The sequence below is a fragment of the Schistocerca cancellata genome, chromosome 10 (assembly GCF_023864275.1).
Source record: "Schistocerca cancellata isolate TAMUIC-IGC-003103 chromosome 10, iqSchCanc2.1, whole genome shotgun sequence".
Taxonomy (NCBI): Eukaryota; Metazoa; Arthropoda; class Insecta; order Orthoptera; family Acrididae; genus Schistocerca; species Schistocerca cancellata.
Window position 1 is genome coordinate 72,508,231 of NC_064635.1, and position 16,696 is coordinate 72,524,926.

Genomic DNA, 16,696 nt, shown 5'->3' on the forward strand with positions numbered 1-16,696 from the left:
TTGGGTGAAAATTGAATCGGTTGGTTGTGGTTAATTTCCTCTTGCATATGTTTCAGCGTTCTTCGTGTGTTATTTTATGAATGCAGTGTTGTATGTAGTCTCCCAATCTTGGCTCCCTATTTGATGTGTTCCATAAGATTACAAACTCACATTTACACAATCATAAATAAGGCACCAGCTTAGTTATGACTCAAGTTTAATATGCTGAAATTTCAATGATCAATGTTAAAATAAATTTCCAAATATAAACTCATTTATTTCTTTTTATTTAAGTCCTCTTTTATATATATATCACCGGTTGTCGTATGACTATTAAAATATTACAATTAATGTTAGTCTGGTTGGGAATTTGGTAAGCTAGACTGGATACCTGGTGAAACAGTTGCTCAGTAATGCAAGGTTAACTTCCCCAGACAGCTCACACCTTTTAAACCGCTTTTATTGTCTATCAGCACCGCTTTCAAAGAAAATTAAAGCAACAACGTTACATCTGTTATTTCCTGTCTTGCCGCCATAATCACCCCAGAAACATTTCCACATGAATCACCTTAGTACAAATGACAGCTCCACCAAAGCACTGCCCTTTTATACGATATGTACGCCATACTACCGACATCTGTTTGTGTGTATATCGCTATCTCATGACTGTTGTCACGTCAGTGTATATTTATTATTTTCAGCGTAGAAACAGGACATTTCTCTATATGAAGAATTATCACAATGCGACATGCCCAGAGAAAGTGCACGTCCGTATTTAAATTCACTGAGCCTTTCTTTTTTGTGAAGATTACGGATGTTTCCAGAATGAGATTTTCACTCTGCAGCGGAGTGTGCGCTGATATGAAACTTCCTGGCAGATTAAAACTGTGTGCCCGACCGAGACTCGAACTCGGGACCTTTGCCTTTCGCAGGCAAGTGCTCTACCATCTGAGCTACCGAAGCACGACTCACGCCCGCTAGTCACAGCTTTACTTCTGCCAGTAGCTCGTCTCCTACCTTCCAAGTCTGGCCTCGGTAGCTCAGTTGGTAGAGCACTTGCCCGCGAAGCAAAGGTCCCGAGTTCGAGTCTCGGTCTGGCACGCAGTTTTAATCTGCCAGGAAGTTTCAAGATTACAGATGCTTAGCGTTTAGGTTACCAGCGCCCTCACGCATATAAAAGAAAACGAATGTGGAGGAAACGGCTCAAATAGTTGTCACATAGTGAGGAGGAAATCTATAAAATGACACACCTACTCATTCTCACCCCAGACAGTCACTATGTCCCACACTTATTAATACAACGGAGGAAGGTGAAAGATGCTGTTCATGGGGTTAAAATAGAAGTAAAACCACCGACGAGATAAAAGAAAAGTACAGGGAAATATGACTGGCGGACAACTTACAAAATACATGGGCAAGCCAGTCATCCTGTTAACATATTAAGAACGACTCCCTACAATTTTTGTAAATAAGTTGGACACATCACAGTGTCTTAAAACACTGACCACATTCGTTTCAATGTCACATAAAATAGAGGGCAAATCTGAGACAAATGTGCCACTGCCCTCTGGTCCGAAAACAAAATACAGTCTACTAAAATGTGTCTGTTATCTATATGCCACCAATACCACACATTGGAATATCATCTCACTGTAGCAAGAAGCCATGCATCATAAGACTGTGGCTTATGTGAAGACAAGTAAGGAAAGCCTCATGCCGTCTTTGTGGCTGAAAGGAGGTGCTCCACTGCCGCATAGTGGGCTTTACTGGAAGCAGCTTACATCTGTCACTTCCAGCCACTTATCCTTCCATCGACGCAAGACTCTGTGCTTCAAGAGCGAGATGATGGCATGCATGACAGCACACTGAAATACACTGAAGAGCCAAGGCACGCCTTAGGTACACCTACCTATCGTGTGGGGTCCCTACGCCGCTACACGACGTAGCGTCGACTCGGCTGTGTGAATCAGTACTGGAGCAAATTAAGACCATGAATCCTGCAGCGTCGTCCATAAATCCGTAAGAGTGCGAGTGAATGGAGATCTATTCTGTACAGTACATTGCAAGGTATCCCAATTTTCTCAATAATGTTCATGTCTCGGGCGGAGGATGGCCATTGTTTATACTCATAAGAATGTTCCAGGAACAACTCTGTAGAAATTCTGGACGTGTGTGGTGTCGCAGGGTCCTGCTGGAATTCCCCAAGTCCGTCGGAATGCACTGTGGACATGAATGGATGCAGGTGATCAGGCTGGACGCATACGTACGTGTCACCTGTCAGAGTCGTGTCTAAACATATATAGACGTATCACTCCAGCTGCACACGCCCGTACCATTAAAGAGCCTCAACCAGTTTGAACAGTTGTTCCTGAACCCGTAAACGTCCATCCACTTGATACAATTTGAATCGAGTCTCGTCTGACCATGCAGTATATCTGTAGTTACCACCAGTCGTAAAGCTTAGTGTCGTGCAGTCATCAACGATACAGTTGTGGACCTTCGGCTCCGAAAGGCAATATCGAAGGCGTTTCGTTGAATGGTTCGCTCGCTGACACTTGTTGATGGCCCAGCATTGAAATCTACAGCAATTTCCGGAAATGCCGAGACAGCGATGTCGGAGATTTGTTGTTTTACCGAATTCCTGATATTCACGGTGCACTCGTAAAATAGTCGTACGGAAAAATCGCCACTTCATCGCTGCTTCGGAGATGCTGTGTCCCAGCGCTCTTGCGCCGACTATAGCACCGCGCTAAAGCTCACTTCTATCTCGATAACCTGTCATTGTAGGTGCAGTAACCGATCTAACAACTGTGTCAGACACTTATTGTCTTATCTAGGCGTTGCCGACAGCAGCGCCATATTCTGACGTTCAATTATCTCTGTATTTGAATACGAACGCCCATACCAGCTTCGTTGGCGCCTTAGTGAGGCTGCACTACTCACAATTAAAATTGCTACTCCAAGAAGAAATACAGATGATAAACGGTTAATCATTGGACAAATATAGAACTGACATGTGATTACACTTTCACGCAATTTGGGTGCATAGATCCTGAGAAATCAGTACCCAGAACAACCACCTTTGGCCTTGATACGCCTGGGCATTGAGTCAAAGAGAGCTTGGATGGCGTGTACAGGTACAGCTGCCCATGCAGCTTCAACACAATACCACAGTTCATCAAGAGTAGTGACTGGCGTATTGTGAAGAGCCAGTTGCTCGGCCACCATTGACCAGGGGTTTACAATTGGTTAGAGATCTGGAGATTATGCTGGCCAGGGCAGCAGTCGAACATTTTCTGTAACCAGAAAGGCCCGTACAGGACCTGCAACATGCGGTCGTGCATGATCCTGGTGAAATGTACTGTTTCGCAGGTATCGAATGAAGGGTAGAGCCACGGGTCGTAACACATCTGAAATGTAACGTCCACTGTTCAAAGTGTCGTCAATGGGAACAAGAGGTGACTGAGACGTATAACCAATGGCACCCCATACCATCACGCCGGGTGATAAGCCAGTATGGCAATGACGAACAAACGCTTCCAATGTGCGTTCACTGCGATGTCGCCAAACACAGATGCGACCATCATGATGCTGTAAACAGAACCTGGATTCACCCGAAAAAATGACGTTTTGCCAATCGTGCACCCAGGTTCGTCGTTGAGTACACCATCGCAGGCGCTCCTGTCTGTGATGCAGCATCAAGGGTAACCCAATCATGGTCTCCGAGCTGATAGTTCCTGCTGCTGCAAGCGTCGTCGAACTGTTCGTGCAGATGGTTGTTGTCTTGCAAACGTCCCCATCTGTTGACTCAGGGATCGAGACGTGGCTGCACGATCCGTTACAGCCATGCGGATAAGATGCCTGTCACCTCGACTGCTAGTGATACGAGGCCGTTGGGATCCAACACGGCGTTCCGTATTACCCTCCTGAACCCACCGATTCCATATTCCGTTAACAGTCATCGACCACCAGTCTCGACCAACGCAGGCAGCAATGTCGCGATACGATAAACCGCAATCTCGATAGGCTACAATACGACGTTTATCAATGTCGGAAACGTGATGGTACCCATTTCGCCTCCTTACACGAGGCATCACAGCAACGTTTCACCAGGCAACGCTGGACGACTGCTGTTTGTGTATGAGAAATCGGTTGGAAACTTTCCTGATGTCAGCACGTTGTAGGTGTCGCCACCGGCGCCAGACTTGTGTGAATGCTCTGAAAAGCTAATCATTTGCATATCACAGCATCTTCTTCCTGTCGGTTAAATTTCGCTTCTGTTGCACGTCATCTTCATGGTGTATCAGTTTTAATGGCCAGAAGTCTATTTACATGAACCATGGACCTTGCCGTTGGCGGGGAGGCTTGAGTGCCTCAGCAATACAGATAGCCGTATCGTAGGTGCAACCACAACGTATCTGTTGAGAGGCCAGACAAACGTGTGGTTCCTGAAGAGGGGCAGCAGCCTTTTCAGTAGTTGCAGGGGCAACAGTCTGGATGATTGACTGATCTGGCCTTGTAACACTAACCAAAATGGCCTGGCTGTTCTGGTACTGCGAACGGCTGAAAGCAAGGGGAAACTACAGCCGTTATTTTTGCCCGAGGGCATGTCGCTTTATTGTATGATTAAATGATGATGGCGTCCTCTTGGGTAAAATATTCCGGAGGTAAAATAGTCCCGCATTCGGATCTCCGGGCGTGGACTAAACAAGAGGACGTTCTAATCAGGAGAAAGAAAACTGGCGTTCTACGGATCGGAGCGTGGAATGTCAGATCCCTTAATCGGGCAGGTAGGTTAGAAAATTTAAAAAGGGAAATGGATAGGTTAAAGTTAGATATAGTGGGAATTAGTGAAGTTCGGTGGCAGGAGGAACAAGACTTTTGGTCAGGCGAATACAGGGTTAAAAATACAAAGTCAAATAGGGGTAATGCAGGAGTATGTTTAATAATGAATAAAAAAATAGGAATGCGGGTAAGCTACTACAAACAGCATAGTGAACGCATTATTGTGGCCAAGATAGACATGAAGCCCACACCTACTACAGTAGTACAAGTTTATATGCCAACTACCTCTGCAGATGACGAAGAAATTGAAAAAATGTATGATGAAATGAAAGAAATTATTCAGATAGTGAAGGGACACGAAAATTTAATAGTCATGGATGACTGGAATTCAAGAGTAGGAAAAGGGAGAGAAGGAAACATAGTAGGTGAATATGGATTGGGGCTAAGAAATGAAAGAGGAAGCCGCCTGGTAGAATTTTGCGCAGAGCATAACTTAATCAGAGCTAACACTTGATTTAAGAATCATAAAAGAAGGTTGTATACATGGAAGAATCCTGGAGATACTAAAGGGTATCAGATAGATTATATAATGGTAAGACAGAGATTTAGGAACCAGGTATTAAATTGTAAGACATTTCCAGAGGCAGATGTGGACTCTGACCACAATCTATTGGTTATGAACTGTAGATTAAAACTGAAGAAACTGCAAAAAGGTGGGAATTTAAGGAGATGGGACCTGGATAAACTGAAAGAACCAGAGGTTGTACAGAGTTTCAGGGAGAGCATAAGGGAACAATAGACAGGAATGGGGGAAACAAATACAGTAGAAGAAGAATGGGTAGCTTTGAGAGATGAAGTAGTGAAGGTAGCAGAGGATCAAATAGGTAAAAAAACGAGGGCTAGTAGAAATCCTTGGGTAACAGAAGAAATATTGAAGGAGAAAATATAATCCTTGGGTAACAGAAGAAATACTGAAGGAGAAAATATAAAAATGCAGTAAATGAAGCAGGCAAAAAGGAATACAAACGTCTCAAAAAAAGCACTGAAAGACCTGAGTCGAAACAAGGCCCCCGGAATAGACAACATCCCATTATAACTACTGACAGCCTTAGGAGAGCCAGTTCTGACAAAACTCTACCATCTGGTGAGCAAGATGTATGAGACAGGCGAAATAACCTCAGATTTCAAGAAGAATATAATAATTCCAATCCCAAAGAAAGCAGGTGATGACAAATGTTAAAATTACCGAACTATCAGTTTAATAAGTCACAGCTGCAAAATACTAACGCCAATTCTCTACAGACGAATGGAAAAACTGATAGAAGACGACCTCGGGGGAGATCAGTTTGGATTCCGTTGAAATGTTGGAACACGTGAGGAAATACTGACCCTACGACTTACCTTAGAAGAAACATTAAGGAAAGGCAAACCTACGTTTCTAGCATTTGTAGACTTAGAGAAAGCTTTTGACAATGTTGATTCGAATACTCTCTTTCAAATTCTGAATGTGGTAGGGGTAAAATACTGGGAGTGGAAGGCTATTTACAATTTGTACAGAAGGCAGATGGCAATTATAAGAGTCGAGGGATATGAAAGGGAAACAGTGGTTGGGAAGGGAGTGAGACAGGGTTGTAGCCTATCCCCGATGTTATTCAATCTGTATATTGAGCAAGCAATAAAGGAAACAAAAGAAAAGTTCGGAGTAAGTATTAAAATCCATGGACAAGAAATAAAAACTTTGAGGTTCGCCGATGACATTGTAATTCTGTCAGAGACAGCAAAGGACTTGGAAGAGCAGTTGAACGGAATGGACAGTGTCTTGAAAGGAGGGTATAAGATGAACATCAACAAAACCAAAACGAGGATAATGGAATGTAGTCGAATTAAGTTGGGTGATGCTGTGGGAATTAGATTAGGAAATGAGACGCTTAAAGTACTAAATGAGTTTTGCTATTTGGGGAGCAAAATAACTGATGATGGTCGAAGTAGAGAGGATATAAAATGTAGACTGGCAATGGCAAGGAAAGCGTTTCTGAAGAAGAAAAATTTGTTAACATCGAGTATAGATTTAAATGTCAGGAAGTCGTTTCTGAAAGAATTTGTATTGAGTGTAGTCATGTAGGGAAGTGAAACGTGGACGATAAATAGTTTAGACAAGAAGAGAATAGAAGCTTTCTAAATGTGGTGCTACAGAAGAATGCTGAAGATTGGATGGGTAGATCACATAACTAATGAGGAGGTATTGAATAGAATTGGGGAGAAGAGGAACTTGTGGCACAACTTGACTAGAAGAAGGGATCGGTTGGTAGGACATGTTCTGAGACATCGAGGGATCACCAATTTAGTATTGGAGGGCAGCGTGGAGGGTAAAAATCGTAGAGGGAGACCAAGAGATGAATACACTAAGCAGATTAAGAAGGATGTAGGTTGCAGTAGGTACTGGGAGATGAAGAATCTTGCACAGGATAGAGTAGCATGGAGACCTGCATCAAACCAGTCTCAGGACTGAAGACCACAACAACAACAACGTAGGTCCCACACGTGAGGCGCTTAGAAGGCTTATCTACAGTAAGGACGACGGCGCTGTAGTGGCGTGCGTGGCGGAGACGCGCCGGCGGAAGCTCGCGAGGAAAATCTGCTGCTGCCAGGGCGTGGACCGGCCGGCCGCTGGTCTGGGCGACATCAGAGGCGCCGCTCCTCCCGTGAGGGGGACGCAGCCCCAGCATGCCCGCCTCTCAGTGAAAGTGGAGCAGCCGGCAGCGGCTATAAGAGCGCGCGGCCGGCCGCCGCCACGGTCACACCTCGCCAAGGTCCGCCGCCGCTGCTGCCGTCGCCGCCAAACCCGCCCCTGGCCGCCATGCACACCGTCTCGGTGAGTACCGCTGGCGACCGTGCAAGGACGTCTCTACTCACGAAAGGATGTACTTTCAGTGGTGCGTCGTTAATACGATACCCGAGTGTTCATTTTCACAGTTACGAGGCTCGTTGAATACACCCCACAATTTATTTTCTTCAGAACGTATTATATTCACTCTTGAGGACTGGACTTAGGTGACAGTTTCAGCTAATATTTCCTTAACATCTACAATTTTTCTGCATAGTCTCGTTCACGTTGTATAGCCTTATACCGACGCTGTGTAAGAGCTTGCATTCTCTGTTGGTAAAATCTCGTGTGTTCTCACAGACACGGTTCCCCTGCTTCAGTTGTGGTGTCCTCATCTTAAAAGAGTGTTCCACGTGCTCTTAAACATCCGTAGTTACACCACATAGAAGGAAGCCTGCGGACAGCAGGTCTGGGTTATATTGTGTATCCTGCAACGATGTCCAGCTGGGTTGTGGTACTTGTGTGTCACTGTGAACTGTCGTGCTGGAGCAAGATTTTGTTTGGATGCTTCTCTGCCTGAACAGATCAGAAAAGGTTCTTATGTTTCTTTAGAGTCTTCACACATGCATCTTAATTAATGGCTCATCCTTTTGGAAACACGAGAATGACACCATAATTATCCCAAAAGACTGTCGTCCTGCCTCGAACTTTCATTTTTTTGATGGTAGGTGGTGCGAGTCCAGTGGCCGCCTTTTTGTTTCTGGCTGAAACTGACGCACCCTTGTTTTGTCACCTGTATCGATCCTTAACAGAAACACCTCTTCATTGGCCTCAAAGTACTTCAACAGTTGCAACAGTTGGGACTAAGTGGATTTTGGTTCAAATGGCTCTAAGTACTATGGGACTTAACTTCTGAGGTCATCAGTCCCCTAGACTTAACTACTTAAACCTAACTAACCTAAGGACATCACACACATCCATGCCCGAGGCAGGATTCGAACCTGCGACCGTAGCAGCAGCACGGTTCCAGACTGAAGCGCCTAGAACCTCTCGGTCACAGCGGCGGCAAGTGGATTTTCTTTCAGTCTTGTGATATGTTGAGAGAATTAGTGGAGCCCATCTTGAGCATACCTCTAAATATCAGAGGATGTGAGTCACTGCACACGCCCTTGCAGTGTTCACCAGTAGCTTGTGGATAGCCGCTGCCCTGGTGTCTACCAGCACTGGCAACCGCGCGATCGATCGTGTCGTCAGCAGAGGCTGTCGCAGGACGTCTCGAACGTGGCCGATTGTGGAATTCAGTTTCTGCCCTTCCTGACGCTCCAACTCTCTTTAACCGACAGCCCAACAGTACTACTACCAGAGGCACCACTGCCGTACAGCGTACTTGAGGTTTTTGGATGTTCACGGTGTTTTCTTTTTCCACTATCAACAACTCAATTACAGCACGTTTCTAGTAATGAACGTCTTCCGTAGATCATTTTGATCATTCACTACGACTCTTCTCTCTGTCGGAATAGTTCGAAACTCCGCCGACGTTCTGAAGAAACGTCAGATACCACACTCCTTCAAGTATGTTTTCTTACATTTGCTTTTAGGTGTAAAAAATTGGAGATTTATCTACTAAACTACCCTTGTAAGTTAATCATGAAAAAAGTTGGATAAGATTGTTTCTTTCAGAAAGAAACCTTCATATCCTGTCTATATATCTGTAGCTGGATGTGCACTTTTCCGTAAGGTGTTTTGCGTATTGTCTATTTCTCTAGCTAAAAAAACTAAACTCCACCTGAACTGGCCATGAACGCCCAACGGTACCGCCGTGTCATCTTCAGCCAATAGGCGTCATTGGATGCGGGTATCTAGAGGCATGTGGTAAGCACACCGTTGTCCCAGCCGCATGACGGTTTTCGAGACCGAACTTTCTCTAGCTACTATGTCTAAAGTAATACTTTGATTATACATATGAAGATTTGAAATTCCCAAACAGATTTATACTACGGAGCAAGACCGGTGCTTAAGTCCAGAATCCTGCCTTTAGTGGGTAATACTCTTACAAATGGTTCAAATGGCTCTGAGCACTATGGGACTTAACATCTGAGGTCATCAGTCACCTAGAACTTAGAACTACTTAAACCCAACTAATCTAAGGACATCACACACATCCATGCCCAAGGCAGAATTCGAACCTGCGACCGTAGCGATCGAGCGGTTCCAGACTGAAGCGCCTAGAACCGCTCGGCCACACCGGCCGGCAATACTTTTACAGTCCAGGCACGAGTGACGCCTTGTATTGCTCATGAAAGACGAGGTTGAACCTGGAACCCTAGTCTGATACGCAGTTTTAATCTGGTAGGAAGTTTCAGATCTTCAAATGTTTACGCACAGTATAGTTTTAGGCTTAGTGGGGTACAGGAACAGGCAGCAATCGGATGAATTTTTGTAAAAGAACTGCACAACTCACTTGCTATATGTTTGGTGATGGTACACGCAGATCGAAACTGGAAGTTGGTTTCCACTGTCGTCATCAACGGTGCTCTGCTTGCTGGGAAGTACTTAGACGGTCAGAGCGGTTAATCCATACCTCCTCAGGTTCAGATTGAGGTCCTTACATATTAATGAACTGCAGTTACTATTACTTCCATCAGCTGTGAATATTATTTATTGATCTCCAAGTCGTCAATCGATTGTGTTCATTTTCCCGTTCTGCATTTCCCATGCATCCTTCCTTATAAACTGCTAGGGTGAGTGAAAAGTCAAGCCCCAGAGGACAAAGCCTGCGCTGAGAACTCAATAGTTTTGGCCCATACTACAAAACAGTCCTTACGGATATGACAGGAACGATCATTCGGAGCAAAGAAGGTTCTAAATTTCATGCGTCAAGAGTTACGAGCACTTCTTCATCTCTTCTGCTGCAATCTAATTAGTTTTGAGAAGTAGTAAAATGGAAAAAAAACAAGAAAAAAGTCGAGGGAACATGGGCTCTAAAGTGCATACCACTAACAGGTATGAAAACTTGTTCCTCTTCGCTACTGTGCAATACATCTCGTTTACTGACCAAGTTGTTCTCATACCACTTGAGGTATGCATTGTAGGACCGATGTTTACCAGGAAATTTTTATTTTTTGTTTTGGTCCCTAACTCCTCCCGAAATGTGGAAACCAAAGAGTTCGAAGTAAAATAGGTTCTGTATCGAAGATGAATAAGCATTCGTGGCTCTTCAGGTACCATTTTAGACCCCACGTCCGATGAGCCAATACTAGTGAATTACCAATGTAGACTTTGTTCTATGGGACATGATTTTTAAATTACCCTGTATAATATTAATTATATATTACATCATTATGTGAAGTCAAATGTGGGCGATAAGAAGTTTAGAAAACAAGAGAACAGAAGCTCTTGAAATGTGGCGTTACGAAAGAATGCTTATGATTTGACGGACAGAACGAGTAACTAATGGAGAGGTACTGAATGTAAGTGACACAACTTGACTAAATGAAGAGTTCGCTTGATTGAACCCATGCCGAGACTTGAAGGAATCGTCACTCTGTTTACTGTGTGTGGGGGAAACAGTTTTAGAGGAAGATCAAGACAATTTGTTTCTGTCATCTGTATCATTTATTAAATGATTTCGTGATGCCTTCACCGGCACCACAACTCAAATATTATTAAACATTTTCTATAAAAACTCCTTACTGTACAAATTTCTGCCATTCATATTAACTATTGAAATTATTTTTCTTTCCATCATCCTAAAAGCAGTCTAAGTAACCTGCAGAGATCTTGAGAATACACTTCTCCCCACGTATCTGCGTACTTCCTGTCGTAATTCCAATCAGCTACGTCAGTTGGACAACCGATTTGATTAGTACAACAAGCGCCCTTTTACACGAAAACTCCCAGATATTAAAAGAGTTTGACCTCATGCAGAGCACTTGGTATACTATTGCGTGTAAGGGAATTTTATTGAGAGATTCTCCCATAACTTTTGTCATTTGATATGAATTCCCGTGTTCTATCCTCTACGAGTTCTTTCAAGTCTCTACATTTTACATACGGGGACTGTATATTTTTTACCATCATCGTCGGTTCATTTATTTCATTCAGCATGTTCTGGAGGCACCATCGTAATAGACAACCTTCAGGAAGGTGTTACAAGTCCATGTTTAGACTAACAAAGTGGAGTGTGTATCGTTAGTGTATCACTAGTTAACTCTAGATAATTTGCTACAAATTATCTGCACTTAAACAAGTAACTTTTAGTGTATTAAAATTTAAAAGAAGGCCGTTATTTCGAAGAAGCAAAAGTTACTTCTTCCTCATTTACGAGGGTTGGAACTTAAATAGTGGCAACTATTTATTCACAACCGATACAAAAGTGTCGCATGTATGCGGCTGCTACTGTCCTTCAAAGTAGTCACCAGCGTTGTGTAGACCCCGTTGCCAGCGAAGTGGAAGGCGTAGTGTACCATTAGCAGAGCCTGTTCTTTGATGGTGCGAATGGAGCGGTCTTAAGTTATGGTGTTTCTCGTGTACGACTGTGATGCTGTTATCCTAACACATTACGTTCCTCCACGGCAGACCGTCAATGCACAGTATTACTGTTCGTTTTTGGAGCATCATCTGCGACCAGCTTTGCGAAAGAAGTGGCGACACTTTCTGCACGACCCACCCATCATTTTACACGACAATACGCGGGCGCATACAGCGCAAGCTGTGGCTGCTCTGTTCGGTCGATGGGGCTGGGAAGTACTGTACCATCCACCATACTCCCCGGACTTAAGTCCTTGTGACTTTGATATGATTCCGAAGATGAATGAACTGCTTCGTGGCATTCACTTCAGAACTGTTGCAGAGATTCGATAGGCAGTAGACCGCTCCATTCGCACCATCAACAGAACAGGCTCTGCTAACGGTATACTACGTCTTCCACATCGCTGGCGACGGGTTATACACAACACTGGTGACTACTCCGAAGGACAGGAACGGGTGCAAACATGTAACTATTTTGTTTCGGTTGTGAATAAATAGTTGCCACTATTTAAGTTCCAACCCTCGTATATTAAATTACTTCTATTGACCTCCCATTGCACGGCTAACTGATGTTTTTTACAGAGCAATAACTGCCTATTCTCGGTGGCAACACGGTAGTTATTTCTTATCATGTAACCACATTGACTGTTAACCCCCTGCATCTAGATAACCAGATGGCTGGGAGAGTGGTCTGCTGTTTCTTTCCCCCTTTTTTCAGATGCTATCCACTAGCTGATGATCATGATAAAATAAGAGAAATCAGAGATCGCACAGAAAGATTGTGCTCGTTTATCCCGCTCACCGTTCGAGAGTGGACCGGCAGACAAGTATCTTGAAGGTGGTTCGATGAACCCTCTGCCAGGCACTCAACTGTGAGTAGCAGAGTAGTCATGTGATTATAGATGTACGTTTGAAGAGGCAGTGAATAATACACTCCTATTTTTAACTTTTTTGGTTCACACCAGAATGCAGAATCCTTATTCAACCATAGATAATACAGCAAAGTCAACATGGAAGTTATTTCTGTGTCCTGTAATGTGTATAGTGTAAAATATTTGTTCAATATAAATTGAGTTTATTAGCAGCAAAATCCACTGTTATACATTTGATGTACCGGGAAGAGCCTGAAAGAATTCCATGATCTGTGAAGAAGCCTCCGCCATATGTAGAGCTGACTGATTTTACTTGTAATACTTGCTTAGCACCCTCTGTTTCGCTCGCATAGACTATATGGCCATTAGATTTGTGTTTTGTTTTGTTTTGTTTTTATTTCATAGAACTTTTATGTTGTTCACAAACGGCAACAACGGCAACACCAAAGGCCGTGTAAGCATAGTATTTTCCGAATGCAATTCTGAGCAAAAACCGGTTTTGGAAGCTGCAGTCCAAATCTTTTGTTAACCTTGCCTTTTGCGTTCTTGTACTGGTATTTCACAGCAACTTTCATCTCCTAAGAAATATTTTTTTGCATCTAACCGAAAAGTGAAATACCAGTTTCCATTAATTTATCTGCAAAATTATTTTAATGTAAGGAAATATTTTCTTAAAAATTTTCATTGCTTATTGCACCCACTTAGGGACTGAATTGGCACTAACACTGAAAGACCTAATTTTTTATTTCTAATAGAGAATTCAAATACAAGTTGTCGCAGGTGCAACCTTAAAGACCCTTTAGTAATTATTTCTTTTCAAAAAAACTTTACCGACTATTTTACCCCCTTAGTGGTTGAACTTCTAAAAATTCCTACTATACGCAGCATCCTTACTGACTGTGTCTGCGCAATCTATATTTACTTTCGCTATACTGTCACTGCAAAACTCTGCAGATCAGTTTCCGTAGTTTTAACATTACAGTAGGATACTTTCGCAGCAATGGTCATCCACTCTATGTCTGCACCTGGTTTGTGTTCCAGCTCGTGAATGATATAATCGACTTGCACGGCCAGCCCTTGTGGTCATTGGATTCCTGACTGAAAGGGGAAGGACCAACAGCATACAGTAGAAAAATGAGGCTGCCAACCCTTTCTACAGTGAAACTTGTTGGAGGATTAAAAATGTGCTACACCAGGACTCAGAGCTAGATCGATGTCTTCATGCTTAAACGTTCTACCTACTGAGCCGTCCAACAACGACCCACCACCTTCCCTCTCAGGTTCTCTTCCGCCATTACATATTCTCCTGCTTTGCAAAAACTTCAGCTTTATTCTGAGATGCAGAGCATAAATGTAAACGACAAACTTCTTTGATTACAAAAAAATATTTTGTTAGCGCCACCCCACCTAGGAAGAAATGATCATCGTAATAATTAAGAGATATCAGTGCTCGTACAGAAAGATTTGTATTCGTTTTCCCCATTTTCTATTCGAAAGTGGAACGGCAGAGAAATAGCTTGAAGGTAGTTCGATGAACCCTGTGCCAGGCACTTAATTGTGAATTGCAGAAGAGTCATGTACTTGTAGATGTACACTGAAGAGCCAAAGAAACTGGCTCACCTGTCTAATAACGTGTCGGGCCCCCGTGAGCACGCACAAGTGCCGCAACACGACTTGGGATGGATTCGGCTGATGTCCACAGCATTGAAATCTGCAGCAATTTGCGGAAGGGTTGTACTTCTGTCACGCTGAACGATTCTCTTCAATTGTTGTTGTTCTCGTTCTTGTAGGATGTGTTTCCGGCCACGGCAATGTCAGAGATTTGATGTTCTAGTGTATTCCTGATACTCACGGTACACTCGTGAAATGGTCGTACGGGTAAGTCTCAAGTTCATCGCTGCCCCAGAGATGCTGTGTCCCACCGCTTGTGCGCCGACTATAACACCACATTCAAACTAACTTAAATCTTGATAACCTGTGACTGTAGCAGCAGTAACCATTCTAATAACTGCGCCATACACTTATCGTTATAGGCGTTGCCGACTGGAGCGCTTTATTCTACCCATTTACGTATACAGGGTGAAAAGTATTTAAACCGACAAACTCTGGGCGGTTGTAGGGGACATCAAAACAAATATTTTTCCCTAATGTCATTTTTTCCTATGAGGAGTATTTAAACCGGTGGAGGCCTTATTACGCTCTTCAGTTGTTAGACGACGTATTACGCTCTTCAGTTGTAGGTAACTGCTGTCCACCAGTGTAGTAGTGGATTGTCTCTGTTTACTAATGGAGCGATACACCTGGAGTGAGTACACTGATATGGTTGGTGCGTACTACGTAGCGCACCAAAAAGGACGAGCTGCACAGCGGGTTTATCAACAACAATATCCTAATCGCCGTATCCCGCATCATGCGACCATTGCTGCTGTGTACCAACGCCTGCGTGAGACCGGGTCATTTAGCAGATTACCTGGACAGGGACGCCGTCGCACGGTAAGAACGCTGCAAGTTGAGGAAGCTGTCTTGCAGCATGTGGAGCGGCATCATTCAATCAGCACTCGTGCAATTGCACGTAACGTGGGGACGAATCAGACGAATGTAAGAACAGTCCTTCGAGAGCAATTGTTACGTCCATTTCGCTTACAGCGTGTCCACAACCTCAAACCAGTTGATTATCCACCCAGAGCACAGTTTTCGCAGTGGTACCTGGGACACTGTGAAATGCATCCTACATTTCCATCCTCTGTGTTGTTTACCGATGAAGCAACGTTCGGGAGTGATGGAGTCTTCAACGTGCACAATTCGCATATTTGGAGTGAGGATAAGCCACATGCCACAGTTACTAGCGCTCATCAAGTGCGGTTCTTCGTTAATGTGTAGGTCGGCGTTGTTGGGGACTGTTTAACTGGGCCGTATCTGCTGCCTAGGCCATTAAATGGCAGGCACTATTACAATTTTCCCGCCAGAGCATTGCCAGAATTGCTGAAAAACGTCCCGCCCCCTACAAGACAACGCATGTGGTTCCAACATGACGGGGCGCCGGCACATTTCAGTCGTCGTGTGCGTCGATTCCTGGACCGACGATTCCCAGAAACGTGGATTGGCAGAGGTGGTCCTGTACCATGGCCTGCACGATCCCCAGATATGTCCCCTCTGGACTTTTTTGTTGGTTTAATTAATTTGTCGCCAGGGAAGTCTTCCTCCACCGGTTTAAATACTCCTCATAGGAAAAAATGACGTTAGGGAAAAATATTTGTTTTGATGTCCCCCTACAACCTCTCAGAGTTTGTCGGTTTAAATACTTTTCACCCTGTATCTGTATTTCATTACGCATGCCTATGCCAGTTACTTCGGCGTATCAGCATAGATGTAAATATAGATTACTCCACACGATCCACAAATACAGTGGCTGTCTGGTCTGCGACAGGTACTGGTGGTATCTCTGCTGGTTGCTGCCGTGGCAGCTGCCGGCACTGCACTGAGTCCAGCTCCTACGTCATCGCCTGCAGCGCAGTCACGACAAGTGTCGGCTGCCGAGGCGGCATCTGTGGCCAAGGAGAAGAGGGGAACCGCCAAAACAGCTGCCACTCCCGCTTCCAGCGCCAGATACGTCGCTTCCGCTGTCCAGCAGCAACAACAGCAGCAGCAACAGGTACGTCAGCATACAGCAGCCGCACTGCAATGGAAGTTACAGGTACATTCCCAT

The 16,696-nt window shown here is 44.1% G+C and overlaps 1 protein-coding gene and 1 non-coding gene across 2 annotated transcripts in view; both read left to right on the forward strand.

Annotated features, from left to right (window-relative positions):
* Positions 1-1,008: 1,008 nt before the first annotated feature.
* On the forward strand, positions 1,009-1,083 carry Trnar-gcg (transfer RNA arginine (anticodon GCG)). Its single transcript has one exon. It is a non-coding gene; the product is annotated as a tRNA-Arg (tRNA).
* Positions 1,084-7,569: 6,486 nt separating this feature from the next.
* LOC126106545 (transcription factor SPT20 homolog) overlaps positions 7,570-16,696 on the forward strand; it is a 39,791-nt gene continuing 30,664 nt past the window's right edge. Inside the window, exons 1-2 of the mRNA XM_049912884.1 lie at positions 7,570-7,636; positions 16,418-16,642. Of these exons, the coding sequence (XP_049768841.1) occupies positions 7,622-7,636; positions 16,418-16,642 (240 nt within the window). The 5' untranslated portion in view covers positions 7,570-7,621. The remainder of the gene's footprint in view (positions 7,637-16,417; positions 16,643-16,696) is intronic.